The sequence below is a fragment of the Eublepharis macularius genome, chromosome 12 (genome assembly GCF_028583425.1).
Source record: "Eublepharis macularius isolate TG4126 chromosome 12, MPM_Emac_v1.0, whole genome shotgun sequence".
Classification (NCBI taxonomy): Eukaryota; Metazoa; Chordata; class Lepidosauria; order Squamata; family Eublepharidae; genus Eublepharis; species Eublepharis macularius.
This window is the reverse complement of record NC_072801.1, coordinates 26,928,267-26,955,755: the sequence shown is the minus strand read 5'-3', so window position 1 is coordinate 26,955,755 and position 27,489 is coordinate 26,928,267. Positions and strand designations below refer to the sequence as shown.

The following is a 27,489-nucleotide window of genomic DNA, read 5'->3' as shown; positions in this document are numbered from 1 at the left end:
TGTCACGGTGCCAGCCTCATTTAAAAAGAAATGGTTTCCCTCAAGAAACAGTCTACCAAGGCACTCCATTTTGAAATAAAAGTCTCAACTTGTCCAAACAGATGCAGAGTTTTTGGGGGTCAGGGGATTGCTCATCCCAGAGGCCTGCAATAAAGACTTCCTGCAGAAAGACATTCATTGAACTTCTGACAGCATCCATACAAGCATCTTTCCAAATAGGATTTGGCTGGCTACTTCAGGCTCCGCCCCCCTTGGCCCCCCACTCAGGCCTGAACATCTGCTGTCCCCGGCTGTGCTCTCCAAGGGGGCCGAGAGCTGAATTAAAGTGCTTGGCTCTCAGCCGTTGCCAAGAGTGAAAACAATAAAAAGGGGGGAAGGTGCTGGGGGTGGATTATAGCTGGCATTGTCTAGTCACTTAAATCAGATGAATCCATTAAAAGAACAGTCTGACCAAAAATATTCTTCTAATTCACGAGGCAGATTTTTTTTTCAAAACAGTACTTTTTTAGAGCAAGTGCTTATAAATAAAAAGTGGCAGCTTCACAGAGGCAATTTCTCCTACAATAGAAAGCCCTCTTCCAAGCTGATGGATGGATACATGACTGAAAAATGTAAAAAATATTTGTTTTCTCATGTGTTAATTTAAACTGATTTCTAAACTGCAATGCTCCAAATGCTTCACCCTTTTGTGGTATATACGGGGCTCTAGCCTTAACAATTTTGGGGTCAGCTTTCCAGCCTCTTCCCAGCCCAGCAATATTTTAGAAATTTATACTCTGCTGTTCTCTCTAATGGGGCCCCAAAGCAGCTCACATTGTTCTCCTCACATCCATTTTATCCTCATGACAACCCTGCAAGGTAGCTTGGGCTGAGAGTGTGCGACTGGCCCAAGGGCACCAGCAAACTCGCACAACAGAGCATGGATTCAAACCTGTCTCTCCAAAATCTTATTTTAACACTCTATTATAGTAGGCTGGTGAAAGCTTTAACATCACCTGCAAAATCTCTTTTTGACACAAACTTCACTGCCCAAACATAAAGAACAGTCACGTCACATACACACATCTGAACTTGTCTCATCACCCCATTCCAATAGTACAGGAAAGAAACTGCCCCATAACTCACCCTGTCAAGAGAAGCCCTCTCTGCGTGGGTTCTTGTGCCAGATTTCTCCCTCCACTGATGGGCCAGTTCTGTTAGGGGGAGAAAAACAACTCTCAGAGAAATCCAGTTTATAGCCAAGGCAGAAAAGAAAAGCTTATCTGAAGCACAGGTAAATCAAGGAAGCCCTTTTTGGTGTTCTCAATGCCTCGATCCCAACTGCCCCATAACGGGGGCAATCCTAACTGTACACCTCAATCCCAACTGTCCCATAAATACAGCTTTGATTTTCCTCCACTTTAAAAGATAACCTCTTAGACTTGGTCTATCTATCACATTTTCATTCCACCTTTCTTCCAAGGAGTTCACGGTGGAGTACCCGTCCCCCACTGTATCTTCACAACAGTCTTGCGAGGTAGATAAGACTGAGACGGGAGAGGCTAACCCTCAGGTTACTCAGCCAGCTTCATGGCGCAATGGAGACTTGAATGTGGGCCTCTGAGGCTCTATTAATATCACTCCCCTCGCCCCATATAAAGCTCCCTAAACGGAGAAAAGCAACACATTAAGACAGGGTTACTGTCTTAGGCACAAAAAATAAAATACTCCTCCTGTGCCTCCACCTGCTTCCCTTGCTGCTACACCGCAGCTGTGGGGGACGTCACTTAAGAAGCCTGAAGAAGTGCGATTTGGCTCAGGACTGTGGCATGGGGGGGAGGAGCTGCTCCTGCCTCCCACTCCCATGCCAATTTCTTAAGCCAAAGTCCTGGTGGGAAATCTGCCTCTCTTTGGGTCTTCTACAAAGAACCCGATTACAACTCATTCAAAAACTAAGTCAGGCTTCCACTTGCACTGTACCCTTTCCTGTTGGGGAGATGGTCCTCCACTGCGCAGGGCGCTCCTCTGGCACTAGACGCTTCCATTCACGCAAGATCAGCGGGTTTTTTAATGAGCTTCAGAAGAGAGCGGTGCACAGCAGAGAACTGCCTCTGTGACGGTTAAGCAGGGCACCGAGCAAAGTAGGACTGAGATGCTAAGCCGATATGTCCTTCTCCGGGCAAAATACCCAAGGGGATCCCCAGGCAGATGAGTTGCCCCCACCCAGCCACCTTCTAAGGGTCGAGATGGCTCCCCTGCCACACCTGTGCACCAACTCACCCCGGAGGAGAGCCGGGGGCTCTGCTGCTCTCCTGCGCTGATAATCCTTTCCCACAGCTTGAGGGGGACATTGGAGATGTGGTAAGAGCAGGTGATGGCGGAAGAATGGAGGGGGGCCAGATAGGGGGCAGGGATCGTGGGCCAGCCCGGCATCTGCAGGTCAACCACAACCAACTCCTCCTCCACAAGAGCCACCAAAGCAGTTGGGTTGTCAAACTCTGAAAAAAAGAGGGACAGGATACGATACAGACAAGACCCTTGCACCGAGTGTGCCATTTATTTGATACTGAGCAGCAGGGTACCACTGAGGAAGAGAGTGAGAAGTTGTGAAAAACCGAGACGAACAACTGAAGGGGCGGCTGGGTTTTTTTGAAAGTAGCAAAGTGCATACCCTCCTCTACCTCTGTGTTGTACACCGTGAAGAAGTCAATCACACGTGAAGTGAAGTCCAAGGTGACCAGCGTCTGTCCGTGCAGGATGGTGATGCAGTGCCGGTCCCCGTAGCTGGCCCGGGGCATCCCACCACTGAAAATGATGAAGTGACCCCTACAGGGAGGGAAGGATCAGCCGTTCAGGACCCTGATCCGATGCCTGCCAAAAATTGGGAGGGGTGGCAGGGATTCCAATTGTCAGGGAGCAAGGCAGATTCACTGCCCCCATTCTGTGAGTAAGTGTGGTAGCAACACAACACTAATCCACGAGGTTGCAAGAGTTGCATTATCTCTGCACTGTATTATTGTACCCACCCGCTATGTTTGTGAATAAAAGCCTGCACAGACATTCAGGGGAACAAGAAGGCAGAACGGATCACATCACTCTGGAGCACAGGTGGACCACTTTAAGGGGGGGGGAATGCTTTAGTATGAAGAATATCACAGCGAGCAAAAAGATAAGGAGTAGCACCTCTCTTCTTGCGGAGCTAGTTTTCTATTGGCGCAGAAGGGTTTGATTACGCAGAGGGAAATTCAAAGCAGAAATCCCCACCCGCCGTCACTAGCAGCAAGCACATGGTCTGTTCTACCATCTCAAGGGCTCTGCCATCACAACCACTGGCATGGGTGAGTCAATCTAGTTGCAAGGTGGTACATACCCCGACTCGCACGTCTGCCACACAATCTTGTTGATAGCTTTGCATGGGAAGGGACCTGAAACAGAAGAGAAGGGGGTTGGAGATGGCACCTGAATGCCAAACACTTTGCAGCCGAGTAAGCAAAACACTCATTTCTCCCCCCACCCCAATGCCATTAAGTACTACTTCAGATCAGAGCTGGGAAACTTATGACTGTAGTATTTTACCCCAACAAGAACAGCGGCAAATACCATTCAAAAAACATTTTAAAATTACAAGTCCTCGTGGGTACAGAGGTGTTCAGAATTGCAGCAGAGAAGATTCTGTGTTTCCCTTTGCATTTGACACAATGATTCTGAAGGTCCAGCCACCTGTCCCTTATGTGCCAAGCTCCTTCACATATTCTCTGCAACCACTGCCAAGGGGCTGCAGTGCCAGGGGTGCAGTGCCTCCCCCCCCCTCCAAACCCAAGAAAACTAGATTGGGTTGTTTGTGAGTTAGGGTCTTCACAAAGTTGATAGATTTCCATTCTGTACAGCTAAATGTGGTCTCTTCCATAGAGATAGATCAAGATGGGTAGCCATGTTTGTCTGTAGCAGTAGAAAAGAGCAAGAGTTCAGTAGCACCTATAAGACTAACAGAATCTATGGCAAGGTATGAGCTTTCTTGAGTCACAGCTCACTTCTTCAGATACAAATTAGCTGTAACTCACAAAAGCTCATACCCTACCACAAAGTCTTATAGCTGCTGTTGAACTCTTGCTCTTTTCTACAGCTACAGACAAACTAACACGGCTACCCATCTTGATCTGTGAGTCAGGGTGTAAGCACAGGTTGTTCTTGCAAGCTAGGTGTGTCAACCAGTCACATGACCACCTCACCATGTGTTGGATTCAGCATGTTAACCCCAACTCCAAGTTGAGAGCAGACCCAGAAGATGTGTTTCTCACACTCGGGAGAGCAATATTTTCAACCAGCAACCTATCTATATGATGGACATAATCCAGTGGCAGAGCCTGGACTGTAGCAAGTGAGATTGCCTCAGGAGCACCTGAGCACCACAGAAGTGAGCCCCTGGCAGATGGAAAGATCGCATCCAGAAAAACTAAGCCATACTCTAACATACTCGCTTTCTGTAAGCATGTGGTTTTGTGAAAAGAGTGCATGTGCATACAAGCATATGCACTACACTGTAGCCTGAAGTGTCAACGAAAGAGCTTTACTGTTCAATTCTGCCAACTGGCACTAAAAACTACTGCCAGCAGTAAATAAATATTTACTCCCTTCCAGAAAACGCAGATTAAAATAATTACACCCCTGGCTGCAACCAGAAAGCCCAATTTTTGAGATTAGGACAACAGCCAACTTCCTTACCTCTGGAACAGGGGAAACCTTAGCCCTGTTCTCATCTTACAGTGAGCATACCTACAGCCTGCATGTGCTGTTTGTACGAAAAAGCCAACAAGCATTCACATTACAAATGAAACTGGAGACCTGCACTGAGATAAATGTGAGATTTAAATCGCATGTTCTGCTGTACTTGTGTTGAACCTAAAGAAAAGTCAAGCATACGCTGCGCATGGATTGTACGTGTGTTCCATGTAATGTGAACAAGGCTGTTGTCTCCAAGCCAACAGGACTGCTCTCTTTCTCTAGAAATCCATTTAACCATAGGACACAACATTCAGAAATGCAGCCTGGGGCCAGATTATTTTTTTTAAACAGAGCTTTAAATTGGGTTTTCCAAGCAATTACCAGAGATGACTTCCAGCCAATAAATTATCTTCGCCTACTGCCTAGCAGATGGCATGGAAGAAATTCAGCTTTGAATACCCCGTGTGCCCACCCCCATCAGTCTCCCAAAACAGAATTATGACACTTCTCCAGGTATCATCACAGAGAGTCAAAAATGAGCAAACAGATATAGCAGGTGCCAAGTCCGCACGTTGCTCCAGCTTCAGCCACTGAACTCACCATAAGGGATAGTAGAGGTGACCGGCTGGATGGACTTAGGGGAGTCCTCCGTCACCGACCAGACCGCATATCCACCATCACTGTGAGAGCTCACAACGGTCCGGCCACTCCGCTCCCAGCTGACGCTTTCCAGTTGCTGGAAAAAACAAAAGGCCAACTGTGAACTCGAAAGCATATGAGGGTGGGAAGAAGAGAGAAGATGGGCTTGCACAAAGCAGAGCAAACCCAGAATAAATAACACTGCATGCAATTTATGGCAGCGGGAGGCAGGGGGGAATCGAGAATTTGCACAAAACAAATGCTAGAATCTAAAACAGGTGGTACTCAAAGGTAGACTGGGGGGAAATGAAGCCCACAATTGTCCGTGGCAAAGCTCCCAAAAAGTACGTGTCTCGCTATAACCTCTGGCCAAATGAGTTTTTGAAACACTATGAAAATCCACCGCTCTAGCAGCTTTCCAAAGGTGGGGTGAGAGGTTCACCTGGGAAGCAGTAATGCCCCTTTCAAGCCACCTTCAGAACTCTGAAAAAGAAATACTATCTCCAGTCTGATCCTTGTCAATGAGGGAGCCCCAAGGCGACTCAAGTGTGAACCTTGTATTCTGGGATGCAACATGATCAGTATTTTCACTACAAAACTATGGACAAGCAATAACCCATTATTTGACTGCATGGAGGAGGACAGGATTCTTAATTCAGGGTTACCAACCTTTCCTTGTACAAGAACTACTTCTGAGTAATGAAAAAATCACATACTGCTTCCCCCCTTTCCCCTGTCAAGTTACCCAGTTTTGTTCTGTCCTAGAAGCAGAACACAGACGACGAAGGGCACCAGAAATGAAGTTAGAAGCTAAGCAGCATTGAGAAAAATGCTATGAAATATATTATTTACCCAAATGCATGCCTAGCTTTTTTGTTGGGTGTTGTCTTACATTCTAATACAAGTTAAAGTTATATCCAATAATCATTTATTCGTGTGCATAACTTTGGAGAGGAGGGGGGACTCCTCTTATATGAAAGGTTATTTCTCCTTTCAGGTAAACGAAATAAATACTGTTTTTTTTAAAAAAAAAATAAAAAGCCTAGAGCAGATCTTGTCAGGGTCTTTTCTGGGGTCTTGTAGGGGGGGCACAAGGTACCTACGGAGACTCTCATCCTACAGGGTGTGCCAATTCATGTATCCACCTAGATAATGCAACAGCAAAGTGCTGCAATGGGAAATTTGACTGCACAGATCAGCCACACCTCAGTAGGAGACAGAAGCCAGGCACATAGAACAGAAACACCATAAAGCCCAGGGAGCGGCTTGTGAGGAATTACTAGAAAGCCACCCTGGCCAGCCATAAAGGTACCTGGTTGCCGAGGAAGAGGTGCTCTACATCTCTGGTGCTTTTATTCCACAGAACCATGAGGCCCCTGCTGAAGCCGATTAGTATTTTGGATGGGTTTTGTGGGTGTTCCTGGAGCGACTCCACTGGGCCCAGAGCCTTCCCGCATCTATAGTCTTCTGGTACACTGGAATGAAGATGCAAGGTGTTCAGTGGCCTTCTTCATCGGGCTGTGATCACCCCTGATACACAAGGGACCCAATCAAGAGTTGGGCAAATCTCAGCCTGGAGCCAAATTGGGCCCTCAAGCCAAGTTAGTAGTACGGTGCTCCCAGAAAGAAATTGTTATACAACTTGAGGGCCGTTAAAAGCAACAGGAAAGAAAGCGGGATTTTAGATCTTCCCCTCCTTTAAAGGACTTCTCAGGTTGGTCCCTTGCCAGGGACCCAGATCCATCACAGAGCCTCTAGAAGTGGGCGGAGATCTAGATATGACCCTTAGCCCCAAAAGCATTCGTCCACTCTTGAATTAGGTATTTTAAACCCTGAGTTCAGAAAAAATGGAGAGGTAACTTTGCCTGGTCGGAACACTTGCCCTAGGGTGGCTCAACATGAAGGTTTCATACTAAGCAAGATCATGAAAAAAATCCCCCATGAGTGTTGACCACTATCTATTATTTGAGAAGACACAGAATGCCGCTCTCCACGGCTGTACACAGCCATTGTTGCACACATGTCCCCTGGAGATTTGCCAGAAAGGGGTGCCCAAGGAATTTTTCCTCTTATCACTAATGGTTTGTGACTTTTCTTCAAGTATTAGCTCACCTTGTTCCCTGATATGTTTTTGTTGATTAAGATATTTTTGGTTGATGATTATGTTGTGAGGGATCATTTATCATTAAATTTAATCCTTCAAATAAATCAAGACGACAATATGGGTATAAAATTCAACCCACAGACTGTTATTGGGGATTTTCGGTTACGCTCTCTCAGATGGACAAATGAAATAACAAATAATGTAGTTGAGACATATCTCACTCCAGCTTGTGCCCATTTCAAAAAGGGAATTAAGTTTTCATCCCCTGTTCAAGAGAATATAGAGAAACTATTTGATCTATTCAAGTTATTTTGTCCATGCTATACTATGTCTTTTGGCACTAGAAAAACGACCCACCACAAGTTTAATGGAGATTGTCGTACATTGAGATGTGCAATGCAATATGCTTTTCGGCAATTTAGGAAGCATAATACCTCAGAAAATCTGGACAGCTACCTCACTTTGAAGAAAGAGTATCGAAATGTCATTAGGGAGTGCAAGAGAAGGGTGCAATTTGAAAGTTGGCATGACTTAATCCACTCGATAGAGACAAATAATAAAACAACTTTTTGGTCCTTGATATCTAATGAATGTAAAAAATCTCAACCCTTAGTTTTACATATATCTCCAACAGTTTGGGAAGAATTTTATAGGGATCTGTATAAGGCCACCTCAGAGAGGCTTAGAAGGTCTGAGATTAATGAGGCAGGATTAGCAACTTGGCCACCCATAACTAAGAAATATGTGGACTGATTCAGCAGCCCTTTCCTCAGAGTGAGGCACCAGGGAATGACTATGTTCCCATCGATTTGTTTAAATTAAATCCAGAGTGGTGGATTATCATATTCATTCAGGTCAATATGACTGGATATGTCCCCGATACTTGGAAGGATTCCATTATTTTATCAATATTCAAGAAGGGTGACTGTTGTAATTCAGCAAATTATAGACCGATAAGTCTCTTACCAATTATAGGTAAGATGTATGCTAAATATTTATTGATTAAATTGACTTCATCAGGGGTAATTTCGTAGAAAAAGAGCTGGAGGAACTCATTAGCATAACTCATTAGCATATGTCACACCCCTTGACATCGCTGGAAATGTGTCATTGGCATAACTGATTTGCATATGCCACACCCCCTGACATCACCTATCCTGGCTGCTTTGGAGCCAATCCTGGCCATTCAGGGCCGAAATTGGGCCTGAAATGGCAAAAAGGGGCTGAAAATGGCCGAAAAGGGGCCCAAAATGGTCAGTACTGGGCCGCTGCTGAACAGGAGAGTGATCCACCACCTGTCAGAGGTCTGATCTGGGCCGTTTCGGCCCCAATCCAGGACGAAACGGGCCCAAAATAGCCGAGAGTCAGGTGGGCGGGGCCACCTCACATGTGACCTCTTTGGGGAACTGCCAGAACTGCGTTCCTATGTGTTCCCCCTCGAAATGAGCTCTGGACTTCATGGATGAATGAAACTATTAACTCAACCACAACCCTCTAGACATCAAATATGTTCCATAAAGAAACTTAAGCTGAGACTGCAATAGCCACAAAAACACCCATGATCTCTCTCCAGACCACGACTGGCTGCTCCCCAAAGGCCTACAAGTTTTATTACTTTTTAAAATTTTTACTTCCTGTTGTCCCATTTCCTTCCTCTTGCACCCATTCTGATAAGTCTACAAGCTGTAGGCAGATTACCTATGAACATGGAAGTCTCAGTAGCCACTCACAAAGCCCATGAAACTGCCCACAACCTTTCTTAACAGGTCACGTAAGTCGATATGCCTGCTGACAGAAGCTGATTCTTCCTCCACAAGGAGTGGTTGCCACTAAAACCCTCCCTGCCAAAGTAAGTCTCCCAGGATGCAAGGGGACCACCTCTCCCCGTATGTGCCCCAGAGAATGCTCCGATCAGCTGGAAAACATCTGCTGGTGGTCCCTGGCCCCAGGGAGGCTCAGTTGGCCTCAACCAGGGCCAGGGCCTTTTTGGTCCTGGCCCCAACCTGGTGGAACTCTGTCTGAGGACACCCGGGCCTGTCAGGATCTTCTATTATTTTGGCGGGCCTGTAAGGTGGGGATGTTCCACCAGGCATCCTCACTGAGCCTCCCACCAGCATCCCACTAAGTGTGGGGTTATACAGTGTCCACCGGCCGGTTGCCCAACATATGGGTACAGCACGAGGCTATGTAGTGCCCATTTGTTTGCTGACCCACGTATGGGCTGCAGTACATTACCTGTCTACTTCCCTCCCCCTGCATGTTGATGGGCAGGAATCTGGAATTGATCCCATCTTGGGACAGTTATTATCTGTTTGTTGATTTTATGATGAGCTGTTGTTTTATGAATTGTTTTAATATTTGTATTATTTTTTTATAACTGCTGTACCTCGCCCTGAGCCCGCTTGCGGGAAGGGCAGGTTAGAAATGTTGTAACAACAACAATAACAACAACAACAACATATTTTTAAAATGTTTTTTTAATCCCAACCTTCCACTAAGGAGCTCAAGGTAGCATGCAATCATCCTTCCCCCGCCAATGCCATTTTATCTGGTCACCTCCATTATGTCCCACTTCAAAACTCCTCTTGCCTCAGTGATTCCCAAACTCACCCCTGCATGATCTCATCTTGGTACAGAGATTTGTCCTCCAGAAGGGTCAAACCAGGGAGCTCCAGGAAGTAGATGCCACCCCCTTCTGTCCCAAGGCACGCAACATCACAGGTAGACATCAGCAGGATCACTGTTACACGGGTAATGCTGGGAGGGGAGCTACCAGGATGAGAAGAACAATCCGAAAGTCAAGAGCATGCACAGCCTTGCGCTTTAGGACAGTGGTTTTCAAAAATTCCTCTAAGGGAACCACTTTCCATTTGCCTCCCAACAAAGCCTCAAGGCATTGCAAAGGATCCCTGTTTGTGCAGGACACTGATCTCTGCACTTCACTGACATCCCGCAGGGATCAAAGTCATACCGAGAAGGGCCCCAACACTCTCTTGAGGTTGGGTTCTGAAGGAGGAACAAACACAATCTTTTCAGAGAAGTTTCCCCAATACTATTTGGTCAAAGAACCGCCAAGCTGAATTCCCAAGGAACCCCCACATTTCTCAGAAGGCATTTTGAAAACCACCGTACCAGACCACATGCCAAACTGGAGCCTTTATGTGCACACAAAGCTGAGGTGTAAAGAAGAAAGCCTGAGCGGCTATAGAAACAGCTTTCCCACCTTCTTGGAAGGTCCACAGGCTCACAGCCTGTCCCAGCAAAGCGGCTCAAGAGATGTCTCCATTCACTTGACTGCATTGCTTTATGTGGTGTCATCGGCCTTGGGCCTCAACAAAAAAAGAGTGTTCCCAGAGTTCACGAGAGGCAGGCATGTTGTATTTAATGGAAGCCATAGCCGGGATGGAATTCATTATCCAGGATACCCTGAAGCTTGGAGTGACGTTACACTCCCCCCATCTCTACGTGGCTAGCACTCTTTCATACATTCACTGAGTCTTCTCACAGGATTTTCCAGCAGTTCAGGTGCTAAACTGCAGCCATTCTTCCTCCAAATTTACTCACAACGTTGTTGTTGACGGTTTCCTTGTGGTCCCTCTGTGCTCTCTCAAGACCTACCTCAGATCTGATTTGAGAGATCACAGAGTGACAGAAATACAACAAATGGAAAAGGATGTCACAAGGAAGCTTACAGAAAAAACTGCCATGGTTTAGCACCTGAATCACAGAAAAATCTTCACGGTGAAGAGGTTTGTTATGTTAATATTTTTTTTTTAAAAAGACAGGGCTAAAGATAATTTTACCAGATGACCACTTTGAGAAGACAATGTGGGAGGAGAGCCCCATCAAGCAAGATGGCTGGCAGCTGACTTATAGATAACACAAATGCCATACATTCACATTCCTGTGTGGTGGGAAGTTGGAGCAACTCAAGGGGCACAGTTGGGTCCAAATTGTGGACCCCGAGGACCAACTTATGGTGACAATTGAAGCTATGCAGCCTATTTAAGTCAGTGGTTTCTTCCCCATCACCACGTATACAGATGTGAGACTGCTGAGGGTGAGAAAGGTCTGCACGCACAAGCAACTGGCAGATGGTTTAAAACCTGAGGGCATGGATGAGAACCCTGCTCAACTGAGTGGATATCAAGGTCTTTCCAGTCCATGCCTAGTCACTGCACCAACTCCACACCCTGGCAGAAGAAACCACACCAAGCAGGGGCAAGCAAGATTGAGAAATTTTAGCAGTGTCCTCCACTACCTGGAGACCATGAAGCAGAAAGGCAGGCAGCGGAGACAGGGAGCCTAGAAAGGAAGATGATTATCATCCAGACACCAAGTTCTTTGAGGTGGACAAGGGGGTCTCTGCTTTCAGAAGACCTCCCCCAAGGGCCCAAACTCCCCAGGCAAGTGCGAAAGAAAGAAAGCAAGCAGCAATGAGTACTTAGTGCTGTCGAACCCTGGACGTCCTGGGAGGATGAAGCTGCGGGTCTCTTCCAAGTGGGAGTAGCCATCTCTTTGATAGATCTCCCACAAGTGAAGGGTGTTGTCATCCAGAAGAGAGAGCAACCGGCCCTGGAAGAGAAGATGAGTCATACCTCCAGGAAAAAGATTCATGCTCCACACTCCTCCCTTTCCTCTCCAATGCTAAAAGACCCTGAAGAGTACAGGTTGTGAGGACATTCCACAGGGATGAAAAGATCATTGCTTGCTGGCTATACATCACACAACTGGACCCCTGTTTCTGCCCCAAACAGGTACCAAGCGCCTGGAAAACCTTGCAAAAGATGGCACCAACGCTGCAGGAGTGTCACCGTCTTGGAGGTAAGATCTGCTGCTGATGCCAGTACCGCGGGGGTACACGTATCACCCACTCCTTTAGTAAGGGATAGATGCACCACATCCCAGGCTAGGAACCTTCAATGTTATCCCAAAAGCCAAAAGGGAAGGCAAATGGAACTTACCTGCTCAGGTAGGAAGTGCATCTGAGTGACGGTAGCTGTCTCCCTGTGCAAACCTGTAAACTCAACACCGGGGGCGCCATATCTGAGAAAAGTGTGGAGTCAAGGAAGAGACTCAAGTGACAGGGAGGGAGAACATGCAACCAGAATTTCTATTTATTCCATTTATAACCCTGGTTTTGCCCCAATGGGGACCCAAAGGGGTTTACATAGTTTTCCCCTTCTCTATTTTATCTTGACAACAACCCTGGGGAAGTAGGCTGAGAGGATATGACTGGCCCAAGATCACTCAGTGAGTTTCCATGGCACAGTGGCAGTTCTTCCAGATCCTTAGCAAACAGTCTCCCACGACCTCATGCTGGCTCTTCCTTTCTTATCGGTTTAGAAGATAGCCAAGTAGCATATGAGAGTTTAAGGATTATCGAAAAATTTTGGAGGGGGACAGTTCTATTGGAATCTACCATCTTTTGAGCACATTATTCTATCATAATCAGAAGAAGAATTCTGTGGTATGTTAAACATGGGTTTTGTAGCAAAGAGACTCTTGTATGGGGGGGGGCAACTGTTTCTACTGGTTCCTATGCTTTTAACAGTTTCCATATCAGCCAATACTGCTGAGCTATGAAAAGCTCCCCTGCAGACTTCTGCAGCTAACGCCACCATTAAAAGGGGAGGAGCAATCCTGGCTGTTCCCCGCCCCCCTCCAGGTCTGTTGGCAACCCCACAAAGGATAAAATTCACCACAGTTGTGCCTCCCTTAGCCCTCCCCAGATAACAAAATGTGTAGGGATGACCCAAAGGAACAGCAATGTTCCAGGAAACGGACCACTTCCCATCATCACACCATCAAAACTCCAGCCCTGTTTGGGTCTTCTGTTCTCCCCCACTCCAGCCACCACTGTGATATTTGATAGAATCCCTCGCCAAAAAGGGGTCACCAAGCAACAGGCCTCCCGCTTTCTGGTTGCGCACAGCAACCAGCCCTTCGTCGGTCATGAGTTGCTTATTCAGCAAAACTTCCTTGAGCGGCCTGTCCTATAAACCATACCAGGAGGTTCAGAAGCAACATGAGTGCAAACAGAGAAGGCCCCAGTGGGGGTAGGGTGGAAAATGCCAGCCAAAGGATCTATCCTGCCGGTCAGGCAGGGGGAGAGCTTTTCAAACATTTTATTCTTTCAAAACACATAGGCTGCCTTGGGAGACTGAGGAGGCAGTTCACAAGCAGGAGACGTGCAGATTTATGGCAATGAAAATACTAATTAGAACAGCAGTAGACATTAAAGTCCCCTAGAGAATAAGGAAAAACCAAACATTTTAAAAGGTAAACGGGAGCCTTGGAGCACCTTAAGGACTAACAAGATTTTATTCCAACATGGGCTTCCGTGGATTTGAGTTCACCTTGTCAAAGGCATGCATGAAGAGGTCCACAAAACCTGGTGTTACACTAATGTCTTGTTTAAATATTTACACCCTGTTTTTCTCCCCAAAGTGGCTTACGATATCATTCTCTTCGCATCCATTTTACCTTCACAATAGGCTTTCCAATCCCCTGCTCCCAGCTATCTCTTACATGGCCAGCAGGGGGAAGAAAGGTGGGAAAAAACCGTGCTGGGGTCCCCCAGAGCAATCCATTACTTCAGTGTTGCACCAAGAATGATGTCATTTCTGGCGCGACAAGGGGCACTCCCCACACCCACCATACTCACCCATACCTCAGGTCGCCCACTTAGGGACCTGGCAAGTCTATCTCACAACCACCCTCATAGGTAGGCCAGGCTGCGAGTGTGTAACTGGCCCTAGATCACCCAGCAAGCTTCCACAGCAGAACCGAACTTTGAAACGGAGCCCCGCAGATCCTCATCCGACACTCTAACCACAACGGCTTGTTCGTCTTTAAGGTACCACAAGACTCTGAACAAAGGTTTTATTCCACAGATTTGAATCCACTTTGTTGAAGCTGTCCATGTGATAAGGTCTGACTAACCTTCAAGACTCCTGTTCATTTTTTTTAAAGCAAGAGACTTGGCAAAGCTGCCAGGAAAGCCCAACAGATACCAGCTGCACATCCAAAGGTGGGAAACCCAGAGGTGGCTGCCATCAAGAACCTCAACAGCTGTGCCTACAAAGAAGGCAGGCCTTAAGGTTCCCAAGTCCCAGTCCAGTATTTCGTCACTCTTTCATTTTAGCATTGCCTCTCACTTCACAGTTCTTGACATAGTATGCTTAAATAAATAAACAAATCACAAACTGTGGAAGCAAAAGGGAATTACAAACATCACTGACCATGATAAAAACAAAAACATTTGAAGAGATTTTGAAACTTCAAGGTGGCAGGGAGAAAAAAAAATATAGCATAGCATAGACAAACAAGATCAGAGCCACAGAGCAGGACAGGTCAAGCCACATACATGGGTAAACGAGTCAATAAAAGCCCACTTACTGAACAAGAAAGGGGACAGGCATCTAAAACTAATAAGGCAGTGTGATATAATGGTTAATGTCGGACTAAGATCTGGAAGACCCAGGTTTGAGTCACCGCTCTGCTGTGAAAGCTTGCTGTGTGTTGTCTCAGCCTAGCCTACCTCACAGGATTGTTGTGAGCATAAAATGGACGAGAAAAATATAAGCCGCTTCGGGTCCCCACTGGGACACTAAGAAAATAAATAAATAACATCAGGGGACACAACAAAGAAGTCCCCAATAATATTCAGGCAAAATCACTTGGGGGGGAGCTTACCCTGAAAGGTACCCGGGTGCTGTTCTTTTTAGCAATGCAAAAAAGAAAAAAAAACCTTCAAAAAGTACTCCGCATTATGTTCATTTTACCACTTTGCCATTTAATCGCCTGGAGGCTGTATGAAGGAACAAAACATCCCGAGACTGAGGGCTTTCATTAAAGCAAGTTTCTAGCTCTCAAGGATATTTTTGAAAGTGTACAGGCAGTGCCCTGAAACTGAAAAACCAGGTGAACAGAATAAAGCAAATGGAGATTATATTTTTTTTTGCAGGGTGGGGTGGGCGACAGGCTTTAGAGCCCCTCTACACAGTTAGCAAAACCAGAACACCCCCATTGAACATTCCTATTTTCTACAGAATCCAAGTTTTCTTAGTCAAGAATTTTGATTAACTGGCTACAGATTGGGGTGGGGGTGGGGTGGAGAGTATAAAGAGTTCCAAGTACAGTGTTGCTTTCATTTCCAAATGCAAAGTATTGCTTTTGTTTTCCACACAGAAGATGACCTAGTTTGAGAATGGGGCTAACCGTCGGTGTTCCAAGAAACTGCGCGTTTTCAGCCATGGCCTGCAGCCAGAGAAAGATGGGACTGGAGAATTCCACCCACTTCAACTCTTGAAGGATGGATACATTTTGGACAGCCTCTTCCTTGCCTAAGCTTTTCTTCTCAATTAAAATTGGAAGGGGGTGGAGTAATATTTTACCCTTAAATAGCAGAGAAGCTCTCTGTTATGCCTCTGTTAGAGTCACCAATCTCCTCCTCCTGAGAGCCAATAATTCTGCTGAGTCCTTGCAGCGGGTGCAATCCAGTCACCAAGCTAAACCTGATACGGAGACACAGCACTGAGATTCAACAGGCAGGTGACCAGAAGGAATCAAAAGCTAAAGCAAGCTCTGACTCCGACAGAGATGCAGCAGACAGCCTCCTTTACAGGAAGTGTTCTGGGGTCACAAGAAGCCTTACAGTCATTAAAGCAATTACAGCAAACTCATGAGACTTTGCAAACCCAGTTTAGACATTGCTAGTCTAATAAAAAATCATCTCCTTAGGCTCTTACAAAAAGGGAAAACAGCACAAGCTCTAGAATCTAGAACATCAACTTCATCCACACTTCTGCAAAAATCTTCATTAGCACACTACAAAGTTTGTCTAACTGTTGGATGGAAGTTTTGATCAAGAGGGATAGTTAGATGATATAATTACTGGGCTACACTTCTGTTAGGGCTTTGTCCATTCAACACACACACCACTTCTCCAGCAAGAAATTCTCCAGAGCTGTAATTAAACATTGCTTCTCTAAACACAGACAATGGAATCTGCTAAGACCTCTGAACTTTCCCATGGGTTTATTTCCCAGGCCTGCCCCACAACTACTTGTGCTTCTGAATATTGAGAGGGGCTTGGGGCTACCTAGAAACCATGGCCTCCCACTATAAACAGAGCTGGTTGAGAACAGTTAAGGGAAAGGCACTCTGTGCATGCTTATAGGCACTCCCCCCACCACCACACCACATACTCCAGCGATGATGCCACCACAGGTTAAAACCTATATACTGGCCCTGGCAATGGTTTACTGGGGGGGGGGCAGTTTGAGCATTCCTCTGGTCATCCCCCTGGCTCCATGTCTCTGGTGGCTTGAAACTCATACCCATTCTCTCCACCACCTACCCTGAGGCAGTTTTAAGGACCGCAATCTCCTGAACATGTTCCCATGGCCTGGGGAAAAGGCTATAAATGAGGATCGTCCCCCCCCCACCTGCATTAATGTAATGTTTCTATTCACCCAGGCTTTTAATCAAAAGATTGCTCTTTCTACACCATTTGATAATGCACTTTTAGACCAAAACGTTACCTTAAGCTATTCAGCGGTCTGTATTTTTTACCCTTTGGCTGTTTTTTTAATCCAGGATTTTAATTACCTTTACATTGCCATATGCACGTATTATATTTTGTTTCATAAGACACCTCAGGCAAGTTGTCTGAGAAGGCAGCACAACAGTTCTCTAAATAAATAAATATAAAGCAGATAACCTTCAAGAGGGAGATGTGCCGGACCGATGGAAGATAAATCCATCAATGGTTATCAACCATAACTGATAAATGGAACCTCCATGTTCTGAGACAGTATACCTTTAAACCTTTTAATCCAACATCTTCCCCAAGGAGCTCAAGATGTCTGACATGGCTCCCCACCGCCCCCCCCCCCATACCACTGAATATTACTTGTGGAGGATAACAAGGAGATGCTTTAATTTCCACACCCTGTGGAGAATGTGATGCTCCATTAGACAGACGTTTGGCCTGACCTGGCTGGACTCTTTTCCTATCAAACAAAGAATTTGACTTCCACCAAATCCAACCCACTGGTCTATCATGTTACCAATCTCTGGTGGAGGTCTTTTGTATCATTTTAGCTGGACATGTTGGGGCTTGAACTCAGGACTTTCAGCACACTAAACAGATGCTCTACTACCGAGCTGCAGCCAATCGAACATTGACCAGTGACCTCACACAGAAAAACTCAGCAGCTTCACACAGAATTAAACAGAGCCTAAAGGTAGTGCCCATAGGAAGGGTTTTTGGTGGTGGTGGGGAGCTCTACACATTTCTTTTTTGAATTTTAAAATTGACTTTGTTACCTTACGAGGCTTCTATACAGCATGATAAATGATATACACCCCCCAAATCCAATTCTTTGTACCATTAGTGACAGTGAAGGGATTGTACGTAAAGTCAAAAATCTATAGTTTTTAATACTCAGACCCCCCTAAGAGGAAAGTTGACTATGAAACTCCTCACCACCAGATGTGGCATTGTCTACCAGGTTGGATGGCCTAAAGAGGGACAGGGCTAGTTCGTGGAGGCCTTGCAATAGCTTTTAGCCATGGTGGCTAATAAAACCCTCTTCATACAGAAATACTGGTATGCAACCACCTACATAAGAGGCACTTCAGTTTTCTTAATAGGAGGGGCCTCTTCCCCACACTTGTGATCACCCAGAAGCACCTGGGCTGGCTGCTGTCAGAAGCAGAATACTGGGGCTCTACTCGGATCCAGCAAGGATCTTTCAACACTACATAAAACAAGCAATCTACAAAAAGAGTGAGTCCTTCACATGTACGGATCTGTGGCACTCCAAGCATGGCACAGAGACCTAATCCCTTGGTTACGTTGGCACTCTTTGAACCAGTTTATACACGTATGTTCACCACCCACTGGATTGCGCCACTGAACGGCTGCGTGCAAGTGAGTCACCAGAAGATAAGCCAAACCTTTGCTGGGGAATTGCACCAGAGTTGCTGCACAGAGTCACTACTGGGTCATCCTTGGTCTATGAAGAAAACATGATCTCACTCAGATGCTATTAGGGACATTCAGGGCCCCCTCTCGGACACAAAATGCACAGTTCCTTTCTCGCCCAAGAAAGATGCATCTTCAAGCCAACGCCCAAGAATTATTTACTCTGCAAGGCGAATTAGTTTCATTTTATCGGATGGGAGACTAAAGGAATGTTCCAAAGAGATTCAAAGGCATGATAAGGGCGGCAGTGTGTCCTTTCTCCCCAGTGGACAACAACTGGAAAGGGTGAACATGGACAGCGATTCTGTGGCGGGGGGGAGAGGCATGATGCGCAGAATGTTGACTTGGATGCAAGGTTTACCTTTCATGTTAAAATGCTTACAAAGTTGTGCTTATGAAGGTTGTGGATAATGTCAGCTGAAATCTCAGCAACTAGAGGGTAATAAAACATGATTTCTTAAAATAGGAGGGGGAGGTCCGTGGGAGAAAGCAGGATATAAATGTTTAAGTGAACCATAAACATTAAGAATCCAAGAGACACTTCCTTTGGCCATGGACCCCCCCTTTTTTTAAAGAGGTCATTAAGTTGGTTGTTTCTGCCAATGTACAGATTTTTAAATGTCTTAAAAGGGATTTAACATCCCAGGCAGACAGCGCCCAGCCATGAAAGAAAGAATAACTTGGGTCCCAATTCACTTGGGAAAGAGGAGAGCCTCCAAACTGGTGCGAGTTCCCACTAGGACCACAAAGAACTCCCTTTTTTTGCCTGTGATCATAGCAGAGTTTGGGAGAATCAGGATTGCACCCTCAAAATACCCTCCCACTTCTAGGTAAAACAAGCCAGTTCAGAAACTATTGGCAAGACATAAACAAGCCCTCGAAGGCAGCGCAAGATCGATGCTTCCATTGCCTTGGCAGCCGCTAGGAAAAAAATGATAGAGGGCTATTTGGCAGAAAGGTACTGATATTTAGTAATGAGCTTCCAGAGAATGAAAAACAGCCAAGAAAGTCACGATTCCTTGCCCAGCTCCAACAGATGAATGCACCAACCAGCAACTGTGCTGGCTTGATGGAAATGTCTGATGGCTAAATAGAGCCTCCAGGTACAGAGACAGTCTACCACCAAATCCAAGATGGTAGGGGATGGCCTTAGCTTTAAAGCCTCTGCTTGCAAGGTTTTCAGAAGGAACTGGATGGTCACTACTGAATCCTGGATTAAATGGATCCTAGCAAGGTTTTGGAAGAACACAAGATCTCAGTTGGCTTTCTCTGTTTTTTGATAGTTTTATAACCCCACTCCCCTAACTGTTTTTATTAAGCTTTGGGTTTTTTCTGAAAAACTTGTGGCTCTTCTAGATTTGCAAAAAAATCCCCACCATCTGTACATGGCCCCATTATGTGGATTTTTCCTAGGTCAACATTTACACTGATGTCAAGGAAACCTACAAGTCACAGCTTTGCCCTTAGATGCATCTTCTGCTTTCCTCTCGCATGCTCCCAGTCTTGCAAATATTTAGATATTTTATACCCCACTTTTCTCTCCAATGGGGACACAAAGTAGCTGACAACATTCTCCCCTCCTCCATTGAGCCTCACAACAACCTTGTAAAGTAGATTAGTCCAAGTGTGTGCACTGGCCTGAGGTCACCCAGCCAAGTTCAATTACAGAGTGAGGATTCCAACCTGGGTCCCCAGTTCCCAGTTGGACAACTTAACAACTACACAACACTTCCTCTTGTAACTCCTCTCAAATGACATTGTGCCGGACTTACTAACACTCCAAATTAGGATCCAACTAGCGACTAAATCATTTGTGGCCTAGAAAGAAAACAAACAGAAGCAAAGCCGAGCTTCTGTTAAAGCTGTCCAGTTTGTGGCAAGCAAGAATCTCCTCCAGATATTGAGACAAATGGGTAAATGGCCATTTACAAGCCTGTGCTAGCCACACTTCCAATATTCTGTAATGGAGCATGACTCCACATGAGACACATACCGGGGGGGGCAGGGAGAGAGGTTGAATAAAATTTTAATAAGATATCTAAGCATGCAGCATGAATCAAGTCCCTATTCCATTAGAGAGTCATGGAAAAATGCAAGAACAATGGGTGGAATTCACCCCACCATGTGCCTTGGCACTCTTCATTCATGCACAAGGGAACCCCATCCAGCTCAAAACAAATGGGGCTGAACACCCCCCTCTCTCATTGACCAGATGCAAGGAGTTTCACAGCACTGTGCTTATTCTATGCCAGATGTCCTATGCAAGAAATCTGGCACTGCAAGATTCCAGGCTGGTTGGTTGGTTTGCATGCAGCCCTCTGAAAAAGTGAACGTGCGTATTAAAAGCATGGAAATATTTACATGCACAAAGACCCAGAGGTTCAATCCAGACAGCCAGCATGATGCAGTTGTTATAGGATCTGGGATCCTATAACAACTTTGAATCACTACTCTGCTGTAAAAAAAGCCTGCCGGGTGACGTTGGGCCAGTCATGCTTTCCACGCAGCCTACCTCACAGGGTCATTGTGAGGATAAGATGGGGGAAGATGCATTGGCTTTGGGTCTCTGCCCATAAATCTCTCAAGAAATCTCCAGCAATTTCATAGGGCAGACTCAGCCCAAGGAAATAACATGGGGGTTGGCAGACTCAGTATCCACAGGAGTACAGAGGAACAGAGGGCACACAGCACAGAATCTCAGCTCTCATTAACGGAGCAAGACTGTAGCACAACTGCTAAGAGATGCTTGAAAGGGTTTGCTGAAGTCTCCAAAGCTAAAAAAGTTTTTCAGTGGGGTGGGAGGGGACTTCAATTTCCCTCCCTCTCCTGCGATTAGGGGAGCTAGAATTTTTTTAAAAATTTATGCCGATTTGATTTATGAAGTTAGTAGAATTCAGCATCTTGCAACACAGAATCTTAATTCTACAACTTGCGTAAATCAAGCAAAGCAAATCTGCATTAATAAGTCTTCAGAGATTCTGACCAGATTTGCATGATGTTGCAGAATTAAGATTCTGTGTTGTGAGATGCTGAATTCTATGTCCTGCATAAATCAAATCTACACTAAAAAAAATTATTTTTTTATAGTTGTGGGTTATCACACAGTAAAAACTGCCTAGCATCTTCCATACAAAACCTAGTCAAAATGATGCCCCAGTTGAATGTTTCGGAAAGTTTGAGACATTTAAAAGAAATTACTAGATGGGGACAAAGGAGAGGAAAGCTAGAAGGCGGCTTTACCACTTCAGGCGAGTCAACCCAGGCACTGGTCCAGCTTTGCCCTTCCTCCACAATCAATACTGCACACACACACAATGCATGTGTTAGCTAGCACTACTGTGTTAGCTAGCACAGCAAGCATTCTACATTTCACAACAAGGTCACAGCTGCTCAGCAGAGAGGCAAGACCTCAGAAGCCACCAGAAAAAGCAGCACAGCGCCAAGTGAGAAAAAGAAACCCAGGGGCTTACACAAGGCTTCTACACTTTGAGAAGGGGGAAAAAACATTCAAAGATTTGGGGACGGGTTTTTAGAGGGAGCTAGGGTACGACCTATCCACACTCAAGCAAACTCACCCAAGTCACAGGCTTGCCCTTAGATGCATCTTCTGCTTTCATGTCTCATCCTTGGGGCTCTTCTAGATTTGCAAACACCCCCCCCCACATCTGTACATGGCCCTATTATGTGGATTTTTTCTAGGTCAACATTCAGGGTTAGAAACACTGATGTCAAGCAAACCCACCACAAGTCACAGCCTTGCCCTTAGATGCATCTTCTGCTTTCATCTCACATCCCAATAACCAAGGATCAGCTATTTTCCTCCTTTCATTCATTTGAGGATTGCTACAAACCAGCAACAGGCCTCTGGCCCTACATCCTCTAGGTTTGCAGTGATGAAGAGAAAGCCCAACAAACAGTGAACAAACCAAAGGATTCACTTTCATCCTAGCTGTACCAACCTGAAATCAGTTCTGAAAAGTTTCTTAAGCAATATTGGGGGTGGGAGAGAAGAGAGTTCATTCCCATGCAGACTTGTAGAAAACTCATTCAAGATTGAGTCAACGGTGCGGCGGCTCAAGGGGTACTTCTCAGAGGTTGGAGAGGGTCTCTCAGCTCCCAAACAAGTAAAAAAGGCAGAGTCCATTAAACTAGCAGGCAAATGCATTAAATTAGAAACTTAAAGAGGTGGAGACTTCGCCCTCCCTCCCCCCGCCTTGCCAATTCATCATGAATAGAAATATTAGATCTGAAAAGTAATTTAACTGTGGGGTAACACTACTGAAGAAAATTCTGAAGAGAATCCTGAAATACAGAAAGTGATGCATATTTGGGTCCAAAAAGAAAAACCCTGAACTGGTGATGACATAGATACACCCCCAGCATCTTCACAACAGCCCTGTGAGGATGTACTTATTCAACAGAGTCCGTACGCAGGGTGCACTTTCTCCAAGGGTGAGTAGTTTGGGCTCATCTCTACATTAGCAGCCACCAAACAGCCAAACTGCAATTGGATGCAGCAGAAGTCAGTTTGAAGGACGCATGACAAGAAGCAGTGAATCACACAGAGACGTGGCAAGCAACCTCCTTCACGGGTGAGGGGATACGTGGGCACACCAGAATCTGTGTTCTCTCCTGGCACAGGAATGCTGATCATCGCAGACTACTGCATTCTGACACCACAATTTCACAACTACTGCTTGAACTCACAGCTCCCCCTTTCTAGAGGCTTAAACAGAGGGGTGGGGGGGACCCTGACTGCCTGGTTTCTTAGGATTCTTCCTAAACACCTTGGCCTTTTGTCTGGTCACTGAGAGAACCCATGGTAGATTTCACATCACTATGACTCACACTTCTGTCTACTAACTACAAGGCCCAGGCAGTTCCAGGGACCATTTTAGGTGTGTTTTTGTAAAACACAACAAACCCGCTAAGAGAACAGCCTGAGAGCAGAGACCAGCGTGTGTAGGGTGAGGGACTTAACGTTCTCCCTGCTTGAGACTTTTCTGAAAATATTTTCCTACTTAGGGAATGGGGGAGGGGGAGAGAACTAAACAGCTGAGGTGGGGAAATGGCAAATCGCCCAATCCCCATGTGATTTTTCTTCAAGTGCAGTCCCCAGGGGGCTGCATTTTTAAAAGATGCATCAATAGCTGTCAAAGAGATCAGAGAACTACACTCAACATGCAACTTTTAGCCTGGAGGCAAGCAAGATCTGGTTTAGGGTAGGATTGCCAAGTCTGATTTGAGAAATTCCTGGAGATTTGGGGGCAGAGCCTGAGGAAGACAGAGTTTGGTGAGAGGAGGAGCCTCAGCAGGGTATAAAGCCATACAGCCACCTTCCGGAGCAGCTATTTTCTCCACTGATATTTGCAGTCTGAAGATTAGTCATAATTCTGGGGGCTCTCCAGACCCCACCTGGAGGTTGGTGACCCTGCCTGGGAGCTACATGCAATCTGTGGGAAACTTCATCTGGTAGTAGGGTTGCCAGCCTCCAGGTAGTGGCTGGAGATCTCCTGGGATTACAACTGGTCTCCAGGCCACAGAGATCAGTTCACCTGGAGAAAATGGCTACTTTGGGGAGTAGACTCTATGGAATTATGCCGTGCCCAGGTCCTTTCTCTCCCCAAACCCCACTTTCTCCAGGTTTCTCCAGGTTTCACCCCCCCAGTTCTCCAGGAATTTCCCAACTTGGAGCTGGCAACCCTATCTGGTAGCCAGATGATGCTCACAAAAAACTAATCAATGGGGCAATCACTGCCAACTTTCACAGCCATTAAGGGGGGCAGAAAAGGGCCGCCACCACTGGTTTTAGAAACAACAAGAGCCAGCATCTGTCTAACTCTGAACCCTCAAATAAAGGTGGAGATCCAGATATGGCCCTCAAGTGGAAAGATTTGCGCAATTCCACCTTAGTGAGCAAAGGAGGGGAGATTGCCTCATCACACACAGCTTGGGTGGAAAGATGCTTTGAAGAAACATCTGCAGAAGCAGAGCGTTCAAGAGCAGACATGCGGCTCAGGTTTTTGGCTATTTTTAGGACTTTGTTCCAAAAACGACAGCCTAGTTGCATCAACAGGGCACGCGACATGAAAGGAGAACAACCTCATGCCTTGGAATAAGAAGTTTCTCTTATGGCACACGGGTCTAGAGAAACAGCTGTGCGGCAGGAGACTATGGCCTAGGCCTACAGCTCACTGACAATATGCCTTCGTGAGGACTAGAAAGCTTGTCTGGATTTACTCTGCACACATCATGCCTCAGATTAGGAAGTTCTACAGAAGGTTCAAGGAGACGAACAGTATTATGCATAAATTGTGCTGCTACATCACTGCAAGCAGCTTTCTGCAAGCGACACGTCCTTTCTAGCGACAGAGAGCCCCTCCCACAAATCTCACTGTCTCACTATCAAGCAAATCCTCTGCAGTCACAAGAAGCAACAGGAACAGCATCTGCCTCCATTCCCATAGATGTAGCAAGCCAGCATCCACAGGACTACAGACTGCAAGGGGTAGGCTTCTACAACTGGATGTCCCCCCCACACACACTTTCAAAAAACCCTGCATGTAGAAACCTAGCAAATCAGGGAACAAACTCAGCTAGAACCCATCTTTTAAACATACTAGATTTCTATGTTTAAAAAAATACTGCATGAAGAACATCACTATGCAAACTCCTACCTGGAGTCTGATATGGCCTAGACAACAGGTTTACACTTCAGCAAAAATGTCAAAAGAACACAACCACTACTACAAGTCACAATTGTCACAGGGTTTTTTTAACATTCTGCCAGTGGGAGCAACCTATTCCTTTTTTTGATTACTTCTTTGCTAAGGGCTGACAAGGCACCTAAAGTTTCCTGACTGAAACCAATGGTTTTTTGAAGAAGATACATTCTAAAGTGGGACAGAAGAGTCTGGAGTACAGCTGAGAACAGGGGAGGAACCATCTTACAATACAACACCCAACTTTTGCAGAGAATTGCTATTTGGAGTTTTTAAAGGTGGAGAATTAATGCATGGAGGAACATTGTTATGCAAGTTCCCATTTTGGAATCTGAAGTGGTAAAGCCCAGATGCAGATGTCAACCTCTTTGACCACCAACAGGGAGAGAAACTGAAATTCTAAATCAATTCATACCAGCTTGGTCCCTTGAGAACTGCATATCAGATACTAGGATTCCTGGCATAAGTGTATGACTTCAGTCTGCGCACGGATCTGTTATGTTGTTAGCACAGTGTGATAAGAAGAGAAGGTTGTGAGGAAGAGGAGCCCCGTGCCTGAAGAAAGACCCAGAGCAAACCCATCTGCCCTGCCCCCCTTCCAATTTATGTTGCTTTTGTTAGCCGCAAGAGGGCCAATACGGTCTTTCAAAACTTCATTTATTACAGATCAGAAATGATGCATTGGACACACACATGTGAAATATGCCCCGAGTGCTGTAGGCACGTATCTACCACTTCATTTTAAGTGATGCAGAATCTCACATTTCTAGCTCCAAACTGCTCATCTCTCTCTAGATAACCTAGGTTCTAAGACGGGGCAGAGAAAGGACCAGCCCCCAACCACCTTCACTAAATTTGCTGCTATCTCACCTACAACTGCTCCACTCTCGATCTGTGTTTCCGCTGATTTTAACCAGCCTGTTTTAGAAATTACTATTTTTACGTTCTCCTTAGGCAAGAGACTGAGACCTTTACCAAGTCCCTAGCAATCACACTGGAGGGGAAAGGCATGGTGGTGGCTTGTAGTCTTATGTGTGATTTAGCCAATTCAAGTGTCAGACTAAGACCTGGGAGTCCCAGGTTTGAATCCCCATGCTGTCATGGAGGAGTGCTGAGTGACCATGGGCCGGTCACACTCCTCCTCAGCCTGGCCTACCTCGCAGGGCTGTTGAGGAGGAAGAGAATGATATAAGCAGCTGTGGGTCTCCACTGGAGACAAAAACAAGGTATATATAAATGATGAAGTAAAATAAAGAAATCAACCTGTGGCTGGGTGGAGGTAGAGATATTCAGAGAGTCCCTCCCTCCAGGATCATGAGAGTTGATAGCTTTTTATTTTTAAAAAAGGAGCTTAAAAAACAAAGGATTCTCAGGACATCAGTGTATGCATAGGTGTTGCAAAAACAGGCAGCCTGTACGCAGAAGAGTCCTAGCTCTGACCTTGAATTATGGAAACCAATGATCTAAAAGTCACTGCACTGCCATAGCACCTACTTGCTAGGAAATATAGAAGCACAGGGGGCAGGGTGGATGGGAATAGCCCGAAAGTGGGTTGCCAGAGCCTAAGGCTTCCCCTATGGGTGCAAATCCACTCAAGCCGTCCTACAGCAACCCCAGACCTCCACCCCTGCCAGAAGCAATAAACCAGTCAGTAGCTCACAGCAACCTAAGATGACAGGCTTGCAAGCCACTTAACAGCAATGGCAAGATGCTTAAAGCAACTATATTTTTCTAGACCCATGGCCCTCTATAAACCAGCCAAGACGCAGAGGTTGCTGGACCTCTTTACCTAGAAAACCAAAATTCAGCAGGCTGCATAACTTTGCTTGGCTTACACGATTAATCGTGCTTGTTCTGCTGATGCCCCCAGCCCCCAGCCAGCCCCCCAGGCATCATTCCTGCCCTAATTCCTGTGATTCAAGCACTCTGTTCCTACGTTAAGGGTTAGAATCTTGCTTATGCTTAGAATAAAAACTGATCTACTCGGGCCAGGGAATTCTTTGACCCTCTCTCCAAGGCTTGTTGAGGCTGAATAGCAGGACTCAAATATAGTATTTAAATTCTGCTACAAATACTTGGTTCTGCACTTTGAGGAAAGATGTGCAAATGCAGCATGGTTGGCTTGACCACTGGGATGCATGTTCAAATTGGGCAACATTTCAGCCACAAGGGAATGGGGATGTTTATACCAGTTAAAGGTAATGGAAAGAACACTTATGTTCTCCCCCCTCCCCCCCTCTTTCTTAGTTAGAATCTTGCATCTCTACTGAGAATGAAAAGAGACACAAAGGCACTGGAGGATGCTCCATTTTTGTTAATGTTGTTTG

At 45.8% G+C, this 27,489-nt stretch overlaps 1 protein-coding gene across 2 annotated transcripts in view; it reads right to left on the bottom strand.

The window, feature by feature from the left end:
- The window catches only part of LLGL1 (LLGL scribble cell polarity complex component 1), a 63,837-nt gene that overhangs the window by 17,626 nt on the left and 18,722 nt on the right, over positions 1-27,489 (bottom strand). The window contains exons 3-11 of one of the 2 annotated variants that reach the window (XM_054993419.1): positions 12,409-12,490; positions 11,889-12,019; positions 10,055-10,213; positions 6,653-6,815; positions 5,302-5,437; positions 3,350-3,404; positions 2,651-2,805; positions 2,260-2,477; positions 1,126-1,193 (exon numbers count right to left, since the gene is read on the bottom strand). In XM_054993419.1, the coding sequence (XP_054849394.1) occupies positions 1,126-1,193; positions 2,260-2,477; positions 2,651-2,805; positions 3,350-3,404; positions 5,302-5,437; positions 6,653-6,815; positions 10,055-10,213; positions 11,889-12,019; positions 12,409-12,490 (1,167 nt within the window). The remainder of the gene's footprint in view (positions 1-1,125; positions 1,194-2,259; positions 2,478-2,650; positions 2,806-3,349; positions 3,405-5,301; positions 5,438-6,652; positions 6,816-10,054; positions 10,214-11,888; positions 12,020-12,408; positions 12,491-27,489) is intronic. The other variant, XM_054993420.1, reaches the window with a different exon arrangement.